This window comes from Micromonas pusilla (genome assembly GCF_000151265.4).
Source record: "Micromonas pusilla CCMP1545 genomic scaffold MICPUCscaffold_2, whole genome shotgun sequence".
NCBI lineage: Eukaryota > Viridiplantae > Chlorophyta > Mamiellophyceae > Mamiellales > Mamiellaceae > Micromonas > Micromonas pusilla.
Window position 1 is genome coordinate 151,316 of NW_003315883.1, and position 19,367 is coordinate 170,682.

Below are 19,367 nucleotides of genomic sequence, written 5' to 3' on the forward strand. Positions count from 1 at the left end.
GGGTCTCCTTCGGTCGTTTGAAAGGGGTACCCGCGGGCGTTCGCGCGCTGCTGGAGTCGCGGGAGCGTCACAAACGCCGACGTCGTCCGCAAAGAATTTACTCGAAACACCACGATGCGTCGACCCATTCAAAAACATTGCACCGCTCGCTGTGATGATCACGACGTAATCAGCGCTCGAACAGGGCCGGACGCAACTTTCAACAAAAAAAGTTCTCCTCTCTCATCATTGACGATTTAATAAAACGCGACGATTTAAACCGTCATTTCAGGTTTCGTACCCACCCGATTTTAGACCCGATTTTGACCCACCCGGTTTTAAAATCGGGTGGGTTCACCCGAATTCGGGTGGGTCGTTGCAAAATCGGGTCTAAAATCGGGTGGGGTGACCCGATTTTCCACCCGATTTTAGACCCGATTTTGCTACTAAAACCCTCTACTGTAAAAATAAATATTGTACACGTACTGTAAATGATTACACGTAATAAAAATGTACATGTACTTTCGTACAAAGTACGAAAGTACTTTATTTCGTACTTTCGTACGAAAGTACGAAAGTACTTTCGAAAGTACTTTCGTACGAAACAGTATGTACTTTACAAAAGTACGAAAGTACGAAAGTACTTTCGTACGAAGGTACGAAAGTAGTTCGAGAGGCGCGTAAGTTGCAGGTAGGCCCTACTGTACCGAAGGTGTGTACCTTCGTAGCTGTGTACCGAGTGGCATGGCACGCCGAAAATCTGGGGTTCTCCGCGGCCACGTCGGCCCCATCTCACGAAACGTCGGCGCGGACACACCGACGCGCGCGTCGCACCGCACGACCGCACACACGCTCGACATGGCCAGCGAGATGCAGAAGGGAACGTTCGCCGTCAAGGTCGGCCTCGCGCAGGTGCGAATCGCGCGCCGCTCGCGTCGCGTCGCTCGCGGCCGCGGCGTTTCCGACGCCGCCGCGCGCCGCGCGGAAAAGTCTCGGGGACGGGGGTGCCGCGTACAGCTTGCAATCGCGTTTTCCTCCCGCGACGCGTCGGGATCTCTCCGCGGTCCCGCGCGTCGCGTCCGCCGTCGCGTCTCGCCGCGGCCGCGCTCGAACTCGCCGTGGCGTCGGGAACGAGAATCCGTCGCGCGGTCGCGCGCGCGCACGTCGCGCGAGCGCCCGCGCGCGGAGATCCGTCGGCGTCGCGCCGACGCGCTTTTTCCGAGTCGTGACGTCATCGTCGACGAGCGCTCGCTCGCTCGCTCGATCGCCGTCGCGCGATCTGTCGGTCAATCTTTCGTTCGAACCTCGCCCCGAAGGTGCCGCCCGCGCGCGACGCGCGAACCCTAACCCTAACCCTAACACCTTACCCTGACCACGCACACCCTCAAACCCTCCTCATCACCGCCCGCCGCCAACAGATGCTCAAGGGCGGGGTCATCATGGACGTCGTCAACGTGGAGCAAGCGCGCATCGCGGAGGAAGCGGGCGCCGTCGCCGTCATGGCGCTCGAGCGCGTCCCCGCGGACATCCGCAAGGACGGCGGCGTCGCGCGCATGTCCGACCCGACGATGATCAAGGCGATCAAGGAGGCAGTCACCATCCCGGTCATGGCGAAGGCGCGCATCGGACACTTCGTCGAGGCGCAGGCGCGTTCTATACACTAGTCCCCATACGACCCCGTTCGCGAGGTGAACGCCGATCCTTAAGGACTTTTGCCGTCGTCTCTCTCCGCCCACCCCTCGCTTTCAATCCCCGCCCTCGACGCCTTTCAACGCCAACTAACGCCTTTCAACTCCACCCCGACGTTCGCTCGTATGGAACGACCCTCAGATCCTGGAAGCCGTCGGCATCGACTACATCGACGAGAGCGAGGTGCTCACGCCCGCGGATGAGATCAACCACATCAACAAGCATAACTTCAAGGTGCCCGTGCTGTGCGGCTGCCGCGACCTCGGCGAGGCTTTGCGCCGCGTCGCGGAGGGGTGCAGCATGATCCGCACGAAGGGCGCGTCCCGTACACTGGTCCCCATACGACCGCGTCGGCGTGGTGAACGCCGATCCTTAAGGACTTTTCCCGGCGGTTCTCTCCGCCCACCGCCCGCTTTCAATCCCCGCCCTCGCCGCCTTTCAACTCCGCTTCTGACGCCTTTGAACTCCACCCCGACGTTCGCTCGTATGCACAATTACCCTCAGGCGAGGCTGGCACCGGGAACGTCGTCGAGGCGGTGCGCCACTGCCGCGCCGTCATGGGCGACATTCGACGCCTTCAGGCCATGTCCGAGGATGAGATCTTCGTGTACGCGAAGGAGATCCGCGCGCCGCTCGAGCTCGTGCGCCAGACGAAGACGCTCGGGCGCCTCCCCGTCGTGAACTTCGCCGCGGGGGGCGTCGCGACGCCCGCGGACGCCGCGCTCATGATGCAGCTGGGCATGGACGGCGTCTTCGTCGGATCCGGCATCTTCAAATCCGGCGAGCCGGCGAAGCGCGCGCGCGCCATCGTGCAGGCGGTGACGCACTACAACGACCCGAAGATCCTCGCGGAGGTGTCCCAGGGGCTCGGCGAGGCGATGGTGGGGATCGACTGCAAGGAGATGCACTTCACGTCGTACGCCGCGCGTTCGGAATAGAGTCATCTTATTTCGCGACGGACGGGGCCTTTCACGAGACGAGAGAGCTCTCGTCAGTTTATCAGTGGCAGCGCGCGTTTGTTTTTTTTGCTTTTATGATACTACAGTATTACGAAAGAGTCCTCGACGGTAACGCGCGCGTGAGATCTTCTCTCGTCGTCGTCGTCGTCCCAGACATTTTTTTGTTTTTCGCCTTCATCTAAATGCGTGTGAGAAAATGCAATCTCATCATCAGACTGCCAAAACGGGCGGGCCATTCGTTCGCGCGCGACCCCTCCCGGGCGGGTCGGGTCCTCCGCTCGCGATGGTGAAGGCGAAACCGCTGAACCTGGACGAGCCTCTCAACAACGATGAAGCGCACGTCATCAACGCGACGATGGCGCTCGCGGGGATCCAGGTCCGCTTCTTCCCGCGCGTCGCCTCTCGCGCGAAGCGAAGAAGAATGAGTCATTCCCCTCCCCGAAAGTCGTCGTCGTCGTCGTCGTCGTCGTCGGCGCTCGCTCACCCCTCCTCCCTCCTCTCCGCTCCACTCCACTCCGTCAGGTGGACGGCGCGCCGGAGCACTTGGACGCGAAGCGCCGCGCGGTGCAGTTCAAAGACGCCAAGCACGTCGCGCTGTCCTTCTGCCGTCTGGACCGCATCGCGCACCTCGCGCCGTTCGCGTCGCTCACGAAGCTTTGCCTGGACAACAACCGCATCAGGGTGATCGAGAACCTGTCGCACCTCACGCACTTGGAGCGGCTCGACCTGTCGTTCAACGAGATTACGAAGATCGAAAACCTGGACGCGCTGACGAAGCTGAACGACCTCTCGCTGTTCAACAACAAGATCAGAACGATCGAAGGGATGGATGCGTTCAGGAAGACGCTCTCGACGCTCTCGCTCGGGAACAACGAGCTCGACGAGCTGGAGCAGCTGTCCCCGCTGACCGCGTTCAAGGATATCAGGGTGCTCAACCTCGGCGGGAACGGCGCGTGTAAGGACCCGGAGTACCGCGCGTTCGTACTGTCGCACGTCAAAGGGTTGAAGTACCTAGGTGCGTTCTAGCTAGTTACGCCGGTCCCCATAGGACCGCGTCCGTCGGCGCGGTGAACGCCGATCCTTAAGGACTTTATCTCCCGGCGCATCTCTCCGCTCAGGGTCCCTCGCTTTCAATCCCCGCCCTCGGTACCTTTCAACTCCGCTTCTGACGCCTTTCAACTCCACCCTTAGATCATCGCGTGGTGAAAGAGGAGCACGCGGCGGCGGCTCGCGAGCAGTACCAAGACGAGATGATCGAACTCGAGGAGCGGGAAGAAACGGACGCGCATAAGGCGTTACTAGAGAAAGAGGCTGCCGCGAGGGAGGCGACGTACGTCGAGGCGAACGTCAGCGGCATCAGCGAGCTGTTCGAGCGGATGATGCGCGACGACCCGGAGTACGCCAAGCTGAAGGCGCGTCCTGGTTCTAGTTTCACACTGGTCCCCATACGACCGCGTTGACGCGTGGTGAACGCCATTCCTTAAGGACTTTCCCCGTCGTCACTCTTCACCCGCGCTTCCCTTTCAACGTTTGACCGGTAAGACGTTCGACTGACCGATCGCTTCACCCCGCCACCCACGATCGACCCTCTTTGACCCTCGCAGGAGGTGCCCAATCCGGAGCACCCCGAGTTGATGCAGGAGCTGCCGATGTTTCGCGAGAAGTGGATCGTGTTCGTGGAGGAGTTCAAGGACGCTATGGCGCGGCAGTTAGAGAGGAAGAAGAAGGAGCACTCGGAATGGAAAACGGTCGTGGACGGGGCGTTGGGCGAAGGCGACGAGCGCGCGAGAGTCGCCGTCGCCGCGTTGGAGGACGACCGGAAGCGCGCGTTTCAGGTGCGTTCTATACAAACGTTTTTTACCCACCGCCCGGTTTCAACATTTGATCGCGTCCCCTTTCAACTGACCGCAGAACTGTTTTTGTATGGAACGGCCCTCAGACGTACGGGGTTATGGTGGAGCTCGCGGAGGGGGAAGAGATCGTCACCGCGCTCGATACGCGGTCCGACGACCTGTGTCAGGAACTCATGGACATGGAGCTGCGGAACGTCGAGATCGTCAAAGACCTCGTGTTTGAGTTTGACCGCGAGTACACCGAGATCGTGAGCAAGAGCAAGACGATCATAACTGAATTTTTCGAAAAGATTCGCGAGCTCGAGGAGAACTACTTCGCCGGGCTGCAAGAGGAAGCGATGCGCGTGTACGAGCGGTTCGGCAGCGGCGAGCTCGACGACGCGTGCTCCGAGGACACGAAGCTCCTCCTCGGGGATAAGGACACGTTCATGAATTCGGTGCAGTCGCATCACGATTTTCACGCCTCCGCCATCGACGCGTTGGAGGATAAGGCGCGTCCTGGTTCATCACACTGGTCCCCATACGACCGCGTTCGCGTGGTGAACGCCGATTCTTAAGGACTTTTCTTCCCGTCGTTTGTTTCTCTCCGCCCACCGCCCCTCGCTGGTTTCAATCCCGACGCACCGCGACGCCTTTCAACTCCGCTTCTGACGCCTTTCGACTCCGCCCCGACGTTCGTCGCTTTAAACGATGGACCCTCGACCCTCATCAGCTCGCGAAGGAAGAGAGGCGACGGCTGGACGAGCTCATCGACGGCATCAGGGACTGGGAACGGGATCGGAACCGCGTGCGCGTCGCGGAGATCGTCGCGATGAAGCGCAGGAACAAAGAGGCGCTGGACGTGGAGTACGAGAGCGAGCCGGAGAGCGAGAAGGAGCCGAATTCAGGTGCGTTCTATACAAACGTTTTTCACCCATCGCCCGGTTTCAACATTTGATCGCGTCTTCTTTCAACTGACCGATGAACAATTTTTGTATGGAATTGCCCTCAGACGACGAGGACGACGAGAGCGACGACGACGACGACGGCGACGGCGGAGACGAATAATAGAAATAACGACCAAACGATATAACTAACACTAACGGCTCGTAGCGATGATGCGTTTCATCAATCCTTCATTCATTCATTCATTCACGCGCCGCGCCTCCCAACCTCGCCGCGTGCGCGGCGGCGTGCTTCGCGTGTCTCCCGTCCGCGTGTCTCGGTTTTTTTTTCTTCGCGCCGCCGCCGCCGCCGCCGCCGCCGTCGCGGTCGCCGCCCGGGTAACCGCTTTGGTACGGCCGTTTCACGCCGCGACCGCCGCCGCCGCCGCCGCCGCTACCGCCTCTTCCACCACCGTCTCTCCCGCCGCGACCGCCGCCGCCGCCGCCGCCGCGGCCGCCGCGGCCCGGCGGCGTCCCCCGTTCTCCCCCGCCTCTCTCCCTCGCGCGGCGCGCTCCGCCCCCTCCCAGCCGCTCCTCGCGCTTCCTCGCCAACGCCGCCGCCTTCGCGCGCTCGATCTCTCTCTCCTTCGCCCTCGCCGCCTTGAGCTCGCGCTCCTCCTCGCGGATCTTCGCCCTTCGCATCTGAACCATCCGCGGCAGTCTGGCGTCGTCGTCGGAGCCGTCGTCGTCGTCGGAGCCGTCGTCTCCGGGGAGGACGCTGAGGGTCGAGGGTCCATACGAGCGAATGTCGGGGTGGAGTTCATAGGCGTCAGAAGCGGAGTTGAAAGGAAACGCGGGCGGGGATTGAAAGCGGTGGGCGGGCGGGGAGATGCGCCGGGCAAAGTCCTTAAGGATCGGCGTTCACCGCGCCGACGCGGTCGTATGGGAACCAGTGTATAGAACGCGCCTGAGGACCTTCTTCTTCTCCTTCTTCTTCTCCTTCTTCTTCTTCTTCGCGGAGGCGTCGCCGTCGCCGTCGCTCGCGTCGTCGCTGTCGATGTCGCTGTCGCTCGCGTCGCCGGCGCGGCCGGCGCGATCGAAACTGTCCTCGCTCTCGTCGCTCTCGTCGCCGCCGCCGTTTTCTTTTTTTTCCTTCCCGTCCTTATCCTTCTTCGTCGACTTCCCTCGTCGGCGTCGCTCCGCTTCCTCCGCGTTCTTGACTATCCCCTTCTTCCCGCCCACGTCCGCGGCGTCGATCCTCTTCGCGAGCTCCACGAGCGTCCCTCTCATCTCGTCCACGTGCTCGAACTGAGGGTCGTTCCATACAAAACAAGTTCACCGGTCAGTTGAAAGGGGCCCACGCGATCAAATGTTGAAACCGGGCGATGGGTGAAACACGTATGTATAGAACGCACCTGACACTCGCTCCCGAAGTGACACTTCCCGACGTTGCACCAGTCGAGGCACGCGCCCTTGAGGCGACACTCGTCCTTTCGACGCTTATACTCCTTCCTGTCCGCGGCGAGCGCCTTGAGCGAAGCTTCGCGCGCCTCGCGCTCGCGCTGCGCCAGACGGTGCGCCTCCTTCGCCTCCCTCGCCGCGCGTTTCTTCTCCGCGACGCCATCCGCGCCGCCCGCCTTTTCGAACTTTGGGTAATTGTCCATACGAGCGATGATGTCGGGGCGGAGTTGAAAGACGTCAGAAGTCGTCGGAGTTGAAAGGCGTCGAGGGAGGTGTGTCGGGATTCAAACCGAGAGGTGGGCGGTGAGAAACATACGCCGGGAGATAAAGAAAGTCCTTAAGGATCGGCGTTCACCACGCCGACGCGGTCGTATGGGGACCAGTGTGAACCGGGACGCGGACGCGCCTTCGCGCGGTGCCGGCGTTTCACGTTTTCCCAATGCGCTCGGTTGGTTTCGGCCACCGCGGCGGCGGCGGCGCTCGCCTCCTCCTCCTCCTTCTTCTCCACGCACTGGTCCACGATGTTCAGGAAGTGCCCTTTGTTGTCGAGCAATCGAATCGCCTCCGCGTGCGACTTTGACGCGTCGCGGCGTTCGAGCGCGCGCGCGCGCGACCGAATCACGTTCGCGACCGAGGCGTAATCGCGCGCGGCGAGGAAGTCGACGCGGACGGCGTCGTCGGTCGCGTCCGCGAGCGCGTCGCGGAACCACCGGACGAGGTGGCGCTTGCGCGCCGCCTTCCCGACCGGGACCGGGGCGGCGGCGACCGGCGGCGCGGACGACGGCGCGTCCGACGGCGGCTTCTTCTTCTTCTTCGCCGCCGCCGACTTCGACGGGTTCGACGTCTTCGACGATTTGACGCCGCGCTCGTCTACTTTCCCGTCGCCGCGCTCGCGCTTCTCCTTCTTCTTCTTGTCCTTCTTCGGCTTATTCTCCGCGTCCGCCATGATGTCGTCCTGGCGACGACCGGGACGCGGTGCGTCGAGCGCGCGACGCGGACTGATCGATCCATTCGTCGAGGTTTCCGAGAGGTTCGAGAAGAGTTGGTTGAAGTGCCTGGTCGAAACTTTTTCAGAAAATGATGACACGCTTACGCTTCGTCGTCGTCTTCGTGTTAAAGATAGACTACTTACTGGAGGCACCACCAAAGGCCTCGTCGTCATCCCGCCGCGCTCCCCCCCCCGCCGTGCCTGAACTCCCCAATCTCCCTCACAACCTCCGTCAGCTCCCTCAGCGCGCGCTGTTGCAGCCCCAAGAGCCGCGCGAGGTCCTCGCGCTCCGCCGCCGCCGCCGCCGCCTTGGCGTCGTCCTTCGCCTGAGGGTCGTTCGCGTTCGATTGGTGGGTGATGTGGCGGGAAGTGATGTCATTGGTTAGTTATTTGATGACGTGGACGTTTCATTGGACGACAGAGAGCGACGGAGAGGGCGCCGGGAGATAAAGGAAGTCCTCAAGGAACGGCGTCCACGACGCGAACGGGGTCGTATGGGAACCAGTGTGAGGAATCAGAACGCGCCTGGCTCTTGCCGGCTTCCCACCACACCAGCCCTCCCGCGACGGCGAAAACGAACGCCTCGCCGAGGAAGTCCGCGGCCGCGGTCAGCGCCTGGTCCGGGGACATCACCCTCGGCTTAGGGTCCTTCGTCTGTATCTTCATTCGGCGGCCGCCGGGAGACAGCGCCGGCGCCGCGTCCACCGGGGACATGATCGACTGACGAGGGTCGCGCCGCGCGAAGCGACGTACGTCGGGGTGAAGTTGAAAGGCGTCAGGGGTGGAGTTGAAAGGCGTCGAGGTGTGTCGGGATTGAAACCGTGACGTGGGCGGAGAGAGACGACGGCAAAAGTCCTTAAGGAATCGCGTTCACCGCGCCGACGGGGTCGTATGGGGACCAGTGTGATGATAGAACGCGCCTGATTGAGTCGGTCCACGCGCAGCGCGGTTCGGATCATGAACTCTCTGACCGTCGGGCTCTGGATCGTGATCTCCTTCACTTTCTTCGCGAGCGGCTTCGACGCGGTCTTCAGGACGAGCGAGAAGGCCTTGACGTAGATGGCCATGGCGGCGGCGGCGGCGGCGGCGGCGACGACGACGGGGCGCGCGTCGTCGAAATTAATGTATCGCTTCCCTCCCTCGCCGCTTCTCTCGTCGGCACCTCTCTCACCGCCGCGCGCCGCCTTCCTCCTCCTCGCGCCCGCTCGGCCGGGGTTCTCTTCTTCTTCGCGCGCTCGCGAGCGCGCGCGCCTCGCCGCGCGGATCGCGTCGCGACCGCCGCGGTCTCTCTTCGCGAGGCGTGCGCGTCGCGTGCGCGCGCGCCTTGGCGTCGCGCTCGGAATGGAGCCGAGACGCTCCGAACCGAGAATTTGGCCTCGCCGGGCGAACGCGAACTCGCGGCCTGGCCTGGTTAGGGTTGACGGCTCGACGCCCGCGTCGTCAGTCAGAAGCGAGCGCGCCCGAGACGCGCGTCGCGGCGACGAAGAGACCGCGCGGGCGCGTTCTTCCAACCGAACCGACGCGCGCTTCGGACCGCGAGAGAGGAGGCGCGGCGGCGGCGATCGGTCCGCACCCTTCGCGGCGCGCGGGAGGGAATCGTTCGAGCGCAGCGCGCGTCGTTCGTCGTTCGTCGTCATGGCGCCTCCCGCGGAGGAAGACGACGAGATCGCGCGCCTGCAGGCGGAGCGCAAGGCCGCGGCCGCCCTCGCGGCGTCCAAAGCGGGGTACGACACGGAGATCAGAGACGAAGAAGACCCCGAGGACGACGAACCCGTGAGGTGCGCGCGCGACCGATCGTCCCGCCCGCGATCTCGCGATCGAATGAATCGATCTCGCGATCGCTCCCTCCCTCTTCGATCCATCCTCTATCCGCCCGCTCGCCGCCCGCGCGCGCCTCTGACCTCCACTCCACTCCACTCCGTCCGCGACACCCCGCGCCCCTTTGATTCCGTCCGCAGAAAAAAAGCCGCGCTGAGCTCGTTCACCGCGCCCAAGGCGATCATGGACGACCTCCCGCGAGGCGAGGTGGAGGACGACGAACAGGTCGTCGGCGCGCACTTTGGCGGATCCAAGAGAATCATTGATCGCGAATCCGATTACAGCAAACGGCGGCTGAACCGCACGCTGTCGCCGACGCGGCACGACGCCTTCGCGGCGCCGCAGGGGGGTAACGACGCGGGCGCGGCGAATGACGCTGGGACGTCCACGTACGCGGACAGGATGAAGGAGGCGGCGCTGGATCGCGAGCGGGACAACACGATGAGACAGATCGCGCAGAAGAAGAGGGAAGAGGCGGAGAGAGCCGCCGCGGACGCGAGAAGGCTCGCGGCGGCGGGCGGCGGCGCGATCGACGCCGCCGACGCCGCCGCGCCGGTCGCGGCGGCGGCGGCGCTCGCGGAGCCGGAGCCCGCGGCGAAGCGCCGAAGGAACCGCTGGGACTCCGCCGCCGCGGACGACTCGGCGACGCCGAAGGCTGAATTCGCGGCGTCCGCCGCGGAGTTGGAGTGGGAGGACGGCGGCGGCGCGGACGCGGCCGCGCGCCAGGGCGGCGACTGGGGCGCGACGCCGGTGCACCCGACGGCCGTCGCGCAGCCCACGCCGAAGCGCAACCGCTCGCGCTGGGACGAGACGCCGCTGCTGAAGCGTCAGGCGCGTTCTCTACCTTCTCACGCCGGTCCCCGTACGACCGCGTTCTTCGCGCGGTGAACGCCGTCTCTTAAGGACTTTCTCTCCCGGCGTGTGTTTCTCTCCGCCCATCACCCCTCGCTGGTTTCAATCCCGACGCACACACCTCGACGCCTTTCAACTCCGCTCCTTCTGACGCCTTTCAACTCCACCCCGACGTCGCTTTGAACGATGGAACGCGCCTCAGTCGGCGGGTCTCGGCGAGACGCCGTCTATCCTCGCGGGCGCGGCGACGCCGCTCGTCCTCGACGGCGGCGCCACCCCCGGCCCGGACCAGCTCGCGTACGGCGCGCAGACCCCGGACGCGCGCGCGCTCGCGGCGGCGACGGCGGCGCAGGCGGGGCAGCCGCTGACGCCCGAGCAGTACAACGCGATGCGTTGGGAACGCGAGGTGGAGGCGCGTTCTATACACTGGTTCCCATACAACCGCGATGGCGTGGTGAACGCCGATCCTTAAGGACTTTGCCCGGCGCATCTCTCCGCCCACCCCTCGCTTTCAATACCCGCCCTCGACGCCTTTCAACTCCGCTTCTGACGCCTTTCAACTCCAGGCGCGCAACCGACCGCTCTCGGACGAGGACCTGGACGCGATGCTCCCGAGCGAGGGGTATAAAATTTTAGAGCCGCCGGCGTCGTACGTCCCGATACGCACGCCCGCGAGGAAGCTGCTCGCGACGCCGGCGCCGTACGGCGGCGCGACGCCGGGAGGAGCGGGGGGGTTTTACCAGCTCCCGGATGAAGATCGCGGCCAGGTTTTCGACGTCCCGGAGATGCCCGAGGGTTTGCCGAACATGAAGCCGGAGGACTACCAGTACTTCGCGCCGCTTCTGAAAGAGACGGAGGAGGAGGAGCTGTCGTTGGAGGAACAGAAAGAGAGGAAGATCATGAAGATGCTTCTCAAGGTGAAGAACGGGACGCCGCCGCAGCGAAAATCGGCGTTGCGGCAGCTGACGGATAAGGCGCGAGAATTCGGCGCGGGGCCTCTGTTCAATCAGATCCTCCCGCTCCTCATGTCGCCCACGCTGGAGGACCAAGAGCGGCACCTCCTCGTGAAGGTCATCGACAGGATCCTGTACAAACTCGACGACCTCGTCCGACCGTACGTGCACAAGATTCTCGTCGTCATCGAGCCTCTTCTCATCGACGAGGACTACTACGCGCGCGTGGAAGGGCGGGAGATCATATCTAACCTCGCGAAAGCCGCGGGGCTCGCGACGATGATCGCCGCGATGCGTCCGGACATCGACAACGTGGACGAGTACGTTCGGAACACGACCGCGCGCGCGTTCGCGGTCGTCGCGCAGGCGCTCGGCGTGCCGGCGTTGCTTCCGTTTCTCAAGGCGGTGTGTCAGGTGCGTTCTATCTTACACTGGTCCCCATACGACCGCGTTGGCGTGGTGAACGCCGATTCTTAAGGACTTTTTCACCCGGCGCGTCTCTCTCTGCCCACCCCTCGCTTTCAATCCCCGCCATCGATGCCTTCCAACTCCGCTTCTGACGCCTTTCAACTCCACCCCGACGTCGCTTCGTATGGACAATTTCCCTCAGTCCAAAAAGTCGTGGCAGGCGCGTCACACCGGCGTCAAGATCACGCAACAGATCGCCATCCTCCTCGGCTGCGCGGTGCTTCCGCACCTGAAATCCCTCGTGGAGATCATCGAGCACGGGCTCACGGACGAGAACCAGAAAGTGCGGACGATCACCGCGCTGTCCGTCGCCGCGCTCGCGGAGGCGGCGGCGCCCTACGGCATCGAGTCCTTCGACAGCGTCCTCAAGCCGCTGTGGAAGGGCATCCGCGCGCACAGAGGGAAAGTCCTCGCCGCGTTCTTGAAAGCCATCGGGTTTATCATCCCGCTCATGGACGCGATGTATGCCAACTATTATACGCGCGAGGTGATGGTGATTCTCATCCGCGAGTTTGCGAGCGCGGACGAAGAGATGAAGAAAATCACGCTCAAAGTCGTCAAGCAATGCGTCGGCACCGACGGCGTGGAGCCGGAGTACATCCGAACCGAGGTGATGCCGGAGTTTTTCAAAAACTTTTGGGTCCGACGCATGGCGCTCGACCGCAGAAACTACACGCAGCTCGTGGAGACGACGCTCGAGATCGCGCTCAAGGTTGGCGTCAGCGAGATCGTCGGACGCGTCGTCGAGGATTTAAAAGACGAGAGCGAGCCGTACAGACGCATGGTCATGGAGACCATCACGCGCGTCATCGAAAAGCTCGGCACCGCGGACGTGGACGCGCGCCTGGAGGAGCTCCTCGTGGACGGCATCCTGTATTCGTTCCAGGAGCAGACGGGCGACGACGGCGACGTCATGCTCGACGGGTTCGGAACCGTCGTGAACGCGTTGGGGACAAGGGCCAAGCCGTATCTTCCCCAAATTTGCGGCACGATCAAGTGGCGTCTGAACAACAAATCCGCGGAGGTGCGGCAGCAGGCTGCGGATCTCATCGCGCGCGTCGCGAGCGTGATGAAAACGTGCGAGGAGGAGCAGCTCATGGGCCACCTCGGCGTGGTGTTGTACGAGTACCTCGGGGAGGAGTACCCGGAGGTGCTCGGGTCCATTCTCGGCGCGCTCAAGTCCATCGTCAACGTCACCGGCATGTCGAAGATGACGCCGCCGGTGAAGGACCTCCTCCCGCGGCTGACGCCGATCCTGAAGAACAGGCACGAGAAGGTGCAAGAGAACTGCATCGACCTCGTCGGGCGGATCGCGGACCGCGGCGCGGAGTTCGTCCCCGCGCGCGAGTGGATGCGCATCTGTTTCGAACTTCTCGAGATGCTCAAGGCGACGAAGAAGGCTATTCGACGCGCCACCGTGAACACCTTTGGATTCATCGCGAAAGCCATCGGGCCCCAAGACGTCCTCGCGACGCTGCTAAACAACCTGAAAGTGCAGGAGCGACAGAATCGCGTGTGCACGACGGTCGCGATCGCCATCGTCGCGGAGACGTGCTCGCCGTTCACCGTGCTGCCCGCGCTGATGAACGAATACCGCGTGCCGGAGTTGAACATTCAAAACGGCGTCCTCAAGTCGCTCGCGTTTTTGTTCGAGTACATCGGCGAGATGGGCAAAGGCGCGTTCTAGTTTCACACTGGTCCCCATACGACCGCGTCGGCGTGGTGGACGCCGATCCTTAAGGACTTTCTCTCCCGGCGTATGTTTCTCTCCGCCCATCACCCCTCGCTAGTTTCAATCCCGACGCACACGCCTCGACGCCTTTGAACTCCGCTTCTGACGCCTTTCGACTCCACCCCGACGTCATCGCTCGTGTGGACCTTCGACCCAAAGACTACGTCTACGCCGTCACGCCGCTGCTCGAGGACGCGCTCATGGACCGTGACTTGGTGCATCGACAGACCGCGGCGGTGACGGTGAAGCACCTCGCGTTGGGATGCGCCGGGTTGGGATGCGAAGACGCGATCACGCATCTGTTGAATTACACGTGGCCGAACGTTTTCGAGACGAGTCCGCATCTCATCAACGCCGTTTCTGAGGCGATCGACGGCGCGCGCGTGTGCTTGGGACCCGGGTTCGTGTTGGGGTACACGCTGCAGGGGTTGTTTCACCCGGCGAGGAAAGTGCGGGAGACGTACTGGAAGATTTATAACGCGTTGTACATCGGGTCGCAAGACGCGCTCGCGGCGCACTACCCGCAGCTGGAGGACGAGGGCGAGTGCGCGTATCGAAGGCACGAGCTCGACATGTTCTTGTGACGACGACGGGAGGGAGGATTGACGGAGGGACGGGAGGTCGCGCGCGGGGCGCGAACGCAGCGCGAGGCGCGGAGGGTATCGTAAAGTAGAAGAAGATGTATTTGAAACGCTTACGGAAGTACGTTTTTGCTTAACGGATGCGACGCGCCGTCTCCCGCTCCCCCCCGTCGCGCTCGCCGATCGAGCCTCGGCAAAATTCTCGCTCGAAAGTCAACAAATAATGTTACTGCTACGGCACGACGTAATTCCACGATTTCACGAGAAGAAAGAGGGAAAGGTACTGCCTGTTGAGAAATAGAGGTCTACTAGAGCGTAAGTAAGAGTGTTTGACAACCTGGAAGCTATCTCGCTCTAGTAGACCTCAACACTTTTCTTTTATTAAAACACGGCTGGAGATGGAGCGAATCATTTTTTTCGTCCCCCCCGCGTGACCATCCGTCGTCGTCAGTCAAAGTCCGAATCCTCGTCGTCGCTGTACTTCGTGAACCCGTACGTGATCCTATTCGCGCGTTCCTTCGCGATGACGTCCGCCTCGTCCTCGCTGTCGTCCTCGCCCTTCTCCGGCGTTTGAATCACCCCCGCCGCGAGAAGCATGTTTTCCAGCTTGGACGTCGCGAAGTCGTCCTTCGCGCCTGACGAGTTCAGTCAGTTGAAAGGGAATCGGTCAGTCGAAAGGGGGGAAGGACCCACGCGCGCGATCGAACGTATATAGAAACGAAACGATTGACTTGACTTGACTACGGGGGGATGGGTGAAAAACGAACGTAACGTAACGTAACGTAACGCGCGCGCATAACAGAACAGAACAGAACGCACCCAACTCTTCGAATCCGACGATTCGGTCGTACGCGACGCCGTTTCGAAAAAAGATGATGCACGGCAACACCTGCACGTTCAGCTTCGTCACGAAGAAGGGCAAATCCGGGGCGTGGCACTTTATAAACTTGGTGTCGAAGTACTTCCGCGCTAATATCTGCATGTGCTTGTCCACGATCCGGCACCGCTCGAACTCTTGGTGGTAAAAGTGCACGCACACCTGAGCGTCGACGGTCCGCGCAAAGGCGTCAGTCGGAGGAGTTGAAAGGCAACATCGCGCAGGTGTGTCGGGATTGAAAGCGGCGAGGGGTGGTGGGCGGAGAGAAACACACGCCGGGAGAGAAGAAAAGTCCTTCAGAAGAAACGGCGTTCACCACGCCGACGCGGTCGTATGGCGACCGGTTGCGAACGTGAACGCGCCTGAAACGCGCCCGTAACCTCGGGAAGAAATTCTCCCTCGTTCACGTCCGCGTACGTCCCGTGCCCTTTGCTCTCCATAACCTTCCGCTTCTCTTGCTCTTCCTTCATCTGCTGTATGCGTTCCTTGTGGAGCGCGTGCAGCTCCGGGTCGTCCTCTGAGGGCCATTCCATACGAGCGAACGTCGGGGTGGAGTTCAAAGGCGTCAGTTGGAGTTGAAAGGCGTCGATGGCGGGGAATGAAAGCGAGGGGTGGGCGGAGAGATGCGCCGAGAAAAGTCCTTAAGGATCGGCGTTCACCACGCCAACGCGGTCGTATGGGAACCAGTGTATAGAACGCACCTAAGTCTTCGAGGTCGTACTGCACCGGCCCGACGTTCGCACCGGCGGCTTCGTCAGCCTTGACCTCCTTCATGTAGTTTCTCGCCGCCGCCTCCATGACGTTGCCGTAGTTGAGCGAGTGCATCGTGTTCCGGAACGAGTTGCCGTTCATCTCGTAGTTCGAGACGTTCGTCTTGCCGCCGCCGCCGGCGTCGAGGTTCGGATTCATGGCGCGCGGTCGTCTCTCTCTCGGTCGTCGCGCGTCTCGAAGATCTGATCTGAGGGCCGTTCTATACAAGCGAACGTCGGGGTGGAGTTCAAAGGCGTCAGTTGGCGCTGAAAGGCGCCGAGGACGGGGATTGAAAGCGAGGGGTGGGCGGAGAGACACGCCGGGAAAAGTCCTTAAGGATCGGCGTTCACCACGCGAACGCGGTTGTATGGGAACCAGTGTATAGAACGCGCCTGATCGATCGATCCGCCACCTCTCTCTCGTCGGTTTGACTTTCTTCTCCACACAGCGAGCCACGGGCCGCGTCCGTCGCTCTTCGCTCCGGTCTTCTTCTTCGCGAGGGCGACGCTCGGCCGTTCTCCTCCGCGCGTTCGCGGTGGTGGGCGCGAGTCGAGGTCGCGGGCGGAGGTCAGCGCGCGCGGGGTGTGCGCCGCGGCGGCGAAGCGATCGCGCGCGAGTTCCGTATTCGAACGGATCTGGGTCGTCGCGGTCGGTGCACCGCTTACAATAACCGCTCCAGTCGCAGTAGAAGGTCGCGGTCGTCGCTGAAACCAGACTTGCTTTCAAAAGTTCATCGAGCCGCTTTCAAAATTCGAGCGCGGGTGCCGGTTTTCGAGGTCGGTTTTCGATTTCGCGCCAAAGCCAAACCAGACTTCATTTCGCCTCGCGGTCCCGCCACCCCGCGCCCCAGATCGATAATCGCGCGCGCGTCGCCCCCCGCCTCGCGCAGAGGACGGACGAAACGATGATGTCCAGCGAGGACGCGGACGCGGTCGGGGTCGCGGACGCGACGCCGCCGCCGCCGCCGGCGGCGCCGCCGCTGAACCCGCCGCCGCCGCTGTACTCCAGCCTCGTCCTCGACGACCCGACGCCCGCGCCGACGACGACGTCGAGCTCTGAGATCGCGCCCGCGGCGTCGCCGCTCGCGGCCCCCGTCGCGCCGACGCCGCCGCCCGCGACGACGCCCGCGACGCCGCCGGGGATCGAACCGCCGACGTCGTCGTCCGCCCTCGGCGGCGGCGGCGGCGGCGGGATTGCGCCCGCGATCCTCGTGACCGACCCGGTGAAGGTTGGCGATGGGGTCGGCGCGTACGCGCGGTACGCCGTCGTCTCCCGCGGCTTTAGCGACGCCGCGAGTAGTACGAGCGCGAGTACGAGCACGACAGGCACTCCTACGCCTACGCCTTCGAACCCTACGCCCACGACGCACAGCGTCACGCGTCGGTTCTCCGACTTCACGCGGCTGCGCGATCGCCTCGTGGCGACGTACCCCGGCGTGGTGCGCGACACTGGTCCCCATACGACCGCGTCGGCGCGGTGAACGCCGATCCTTAAGGACTTTCGCCGTCGTCTCTCTCCGCCCATCAGGGTCCCTCGCTTTCAATCCCCGCCCTCGATACCTTTCAACTCCGCTTCTGACGCCTTTCAACTCCACCCCGACGTTCGTCGCTTAACCGCGTCACAGGTGCTCTACCCGCTCCCGGAGAAGACGGTGACGACGGCGGCGTTTCATCCCGAGTTTTTACGCCAGAGAGCCGCGGGCCTGACGCTGTTCATGTCCAAGCTCGCGACGAACCCGATCGCGGCGCCCTCGGACGAGCTCCGCGCGTTCCTATCGACGCAAGAGATGCCCGAAGACGCGGAGGCGGCGTGGTACAACCGCGGCGCGACCGGCACGGCGCTCAGGCGCGTTCTATGTCACACTGGTCCCCATACGACCCCGTTCGCGTGGTGAACGCCGTTTCTTAAGGACTTTATCTCCCGGCGCGTCTCTCCGCCCACACCTCGCTGGTTTCAATCCCGACGCACACACCGCGACGAAGGCCTTTCAACTCCGCTTCTGACGCCTTTCAACTCCACCCCGACGTCGCTTTGAACGATGGACCCTCGGCGCTCAGCGCCGCGGGGGGCTGGTGGAACCAACTCACCGCGGCGACGGAAGCCGCCGTCGCCGGCGCGAAAGTCGAGACGCTCCTCGCGGAGGAGGACCCCAAGTACCTCGCGGCGACGGAGTACCTCCTGACGATCGAAGAGCGGCTGAAGAAGCTCTGCGCCGCGAGCGACGCCGTCATCGCGAGCGCGTGCCACGTCGGCGCGGCGGCGGCTACCTTCGGCGAACGCGCGACGCGGCTCGGCGAGTGCGAAGAGAAGGGCGCCAAGGTGGGGGGGTTCTCTTATCACACTGGTTCCCATACGACCCCGTTCGCGTGGTGAACGCCGTTTCTTAAGGACTTTTCCCGGCGTCTCTCTCCGCCCACCCCTCGCTTTCAATCCCCGCCCTCGACGCCTTTCAACTTCAACTGACGCCTTTCAACTCCACCCCGACTTCCCAAGGTGCTGTTGGGCGCGGAGGCCGGGGGGTTGGGGCAGGCGTTCACGCAGGTGGGAGGCGCGGCGGCGTCGCTCAAGGCGCCGACGGACGCGAGCGCGCGATCGCTCGCGGACGCGTTCCGGGAGCCCCTGAAACGCGCGTTGGAGTTGACGCGCGTCGCGAAGGAAACCATCGACCTGCGCTCGGACGCGCTCATGAGGCTGACGACGGCGAAGAAGCGCGCTACGGAGAAGAGGGCGCTGCACGAGGCGAAACTGCGCGAGCCGCCGCCGCCGCCGCCGGCGCCGCCGTCAAACGGGTTCTTCGGCGTCCTCTCCGCGGTCACCGCGAAGCTCTCCAACGCGACGACGTCGACGGTCGAGGAGCTCAAGGCGGAGGCGGACGCCGCGGAGGCGGCGCTGGTGGAGGCGGACGAGCGGTTCGAAGGGATGAAGACGAGGATGCGAACGGAGCTCCCGCGGCTGCACGCGGATTTAGGTGCGTTCTATACAAACGTTTTTCACCCATCGCCCGGTTTCAACATTTGATCGCTCCCCCTTTCAACTGACCGATGAACTGTTTTTGTATTGGAATGGCCCTTAGAGCGAGAGATCAACGACGCGTTTACCGCGGCGGGGGAGACGTTGTCGGAGATGGCGCGCGCAAACGCGGACGCGTGGGAGCGAGTCATGCCGGGGTGTTCTGACGTCGCCTCGTGAGAACACGGTGGGCGGAGAGACGCGCCGGGCAAAGTCCTTAAGGATCGGCGTTCACCGCGCGAACGGGGTCGTATGGGGACCAGCGTGATCGTCGTCTTTTGAAGACGAGGATGCGAGAGCGAACGACGACGACGAAGACGCGTTCGCGACCGGCGCGCGCGCGAGGAGCGAAACGAAGCGACGATAGACGACGACTGACGTTGTGACGAAACCATTCTTGAACGACGTCGTAACGTGCGCGACTCGACGATTTATCACGCGGTTCGTTCGGGGAGACGCGGCTCCTTCGGGGCGCATCGATGTCGATGTTTTACCTTCGTACGAAAGTACGAAAGTACAAATTTTCAGGGTACAA

At 63.0% G+C, this 19,367-nt stretch overlaps 7 protein-coding genes across 7 annotated transcripts; 4 read left to right on the top strand and 3 right to left on the bottom strand.

The window, feature by feature from the left end:
• Positions 1–849: 849 nt before the first annotated feature.
• Positions 850–2,720, top strand: MICPUCDRAFT_24622 (uncharacterized protein; the record flags this gene model as incomplete). The annotated part of the gene is made up of 4 exons (XM_003055810.1): positions 850–891; positions 1,398–1,629; positions 1,820–1,993; positions 2,173–2,720. 4 exons carry the CDS (start codon positions 850–852, stop codon positions 2,604–2,606), a joined length of 882 nt encoding a protein of 293 aa, XP_003055856.1. The 3' UTR covers positions 2,607–2,720.
• A 154-nt stretch (positions 2,721–2,874) lies between these two features.
• MICPUCDRAFT_24626 (uncharacterized protein) lies at positions 2,875–5,605 on the top strand. The gene is made up of 7 exons (XM_003055811.1): positions 2,875–3,003; positions 3,150–3,642; positions 3,819–4,066; positions 4,271–4,462; positions 4,567–4,971; positions 5,193–5,367; positions 5,472–5,605. Exons 1-7 carry the CDS (start codon positions 2,911–2,913, stop codon positions 5,525–5,527), a joined length of 1,662 nt encoding a protein of 553 aa, XP_003055857.1. The 5' UTR covers positions 2,875–2,910; the 3' UTR covers positions 5,528–5,605.
• A 659-nt stretch (positions 5,606–6,264) lies between these two features.
• On the bottom strand, positions 6,265–7,007 carry MICPUCDRAFT_55048 (uncharacterized protein; the record flags this gene model as incomplete). Its single annotated transcript, XM_003056204.1, has 2 exons — positions 6,265–6,651; positions 6,759–7,007. The coding sequence occupies 2 exons, from the start codon at positions 7,005–7,007 to the stop codon at positions 6,265–6,267; spliced, it is 636 nt and encodes a 211-aa protein (XP_003056250.1).
• A 134-nt stretch (positions 7,008–7,141) lies between these two features.
• MICPUCDRAFT_55049 (uncharacterized protein) lies at positions 7,142–7,750 on the bottom strand (the record flags this gene model as incomplete). The annotated part of the gene is made up of 1 exon (XM_003056205.1): positions 7,142–7,750. One exon carries the CDS (start codon positions 7,748–7,750, stop codon positions 7,142–7,144), a length of 609 nt encoding a protein of 202 aa, XP_003056251.1.
• A 2,570-nt stretch (positions 7,751–10,320) lies between these two features.
• MICPUCDRAFT_46481 (uncharacterized protein) lies at positions 10,321–14,319 on the top strand. The gene is made up of 5 exons (XM_003055812.1): positions 10,321–10,441; positions 10,665–10,874; positions 11,029–11,829; positions 12,026–13,480; positions 13,807–14,319. The coding sequence occupies exons 2-5, from the start codon at positions 10,851–10,853 to the stop codon at positions 14,197–14,199; spliced, it is 2,673 nt and encodes an 890-aa protein (XP_003055858.1). The 5' UTR covers positions 10,321–10,441; positions 10,665–10,850; the 3' UTR covers positions 14,200–14,319.
• A 324-nt stretch (positions 14,320–14,643) lies between these two features.
• On the bottom strand, positions 14,644–15,925 carry MICPUCDRAFT_14367 (uncharacterized protein; the record flags this gene model as incomplete). The annotated part of the gene is made up of 4 exons (XM_003056206.1): positions 14,644–14,831; positions 15,016–15,235; positions 15,415–15,590; positions 15,775–15,925. 4 exons carry the CDS (start codon positions 15,923–15,925, stop codon positions 14,644–14,646), a joined length of 735 nt encoding a protein of 244 aa, XP_003056252.1.
• A 763-nt stretch (positions 15,926–16,688) lies between these two features.
• MICPUCDRAFT_46482 (uncharacterized protein) lies at positions 16,689–19,235 on the top strand. The gene is made up of 5 exons (XM_003055813.1): positions 16,689–17,261; positions 17,448–17,668; positions 17,881–18,142; positions 18,317–18,791; positions 18,897–19,235. Exons 1-5 carry the CDS (start codon positions 16,728–16,730, stop codon positions 19,010–19,012), a joined length of 1,608 nt encoding a protein of 535 aa, XP_003055859.1. The 5' UTR covers positions 16,689–16,727; the 3' UTR covers positions 19,013–19,235.
• The last annotated feature ends 132 nt before the right edge of the window (positions 19,236–19,367 follow it).

Coding starts and splice junctions, on each gene's coding strand:
- MICPUCDRAFT_24626 (XM_003055811.1), top strand. CDS start 2,911: ATGGTGAAGGCGAAACCGCTGAACCTGGACGAGCCTCTCAACAACGAT. Junction 4,067..4,270: donor CTGGTTCTAGTTTCACACTG/GTCCCCATACGA, acceptor TTGATGCAGGAG/CTGCCGATGTTTCGCGAGAA. Junction 5,368..5,471: donor CGAGAAGGAGCCGAATTCAG/GTGCGTTCTATA, acceptor AATTGCCCTCAG/ACGACGAGGACGACGAGAGC.
- MICPUCDRAFT_46481 (XM_003055812.1), top strand. CDS start 10,851: ATGCGTTGGGAACGCGAGGTGGAG. Junction 10,875..11,028: donor GTTGGGAACGCGAGGTGGAG/GCGCGTTCTATA, acceptor TTTCAACTCCAG/GCGCGCAACCGACCGCTCTC. Junction 13,481..13,806: donor CGCTGATGAACGAATACCGC/GTGCCGGAGTTG, acceptor CCGCTGCTCGAG/GACGCGCTCATGGACCGTGA.
- MICPUCDRAFT_46482 (XM_003055813.1), top strand. CDS start 16,728: ATGATGTCCAGCGAGGACGCGGACGCGGTCGGGGTCGCGGACGCGACG. Junction 17,669..17,880: donor GCGACCGGCACGGCGCTCAG/GCGCGTTCTATG, acceptor CTCGGCGCTCAG/CGCCGCGGGGGGCTGGTGGA. Junction 18,792..18,896: donor GCGGCTGCACGCGGATTTAG/GTGCGTTCTATA, acceptor AATGGCCCTTAG/AGCGAGAGATCAACGACGCG.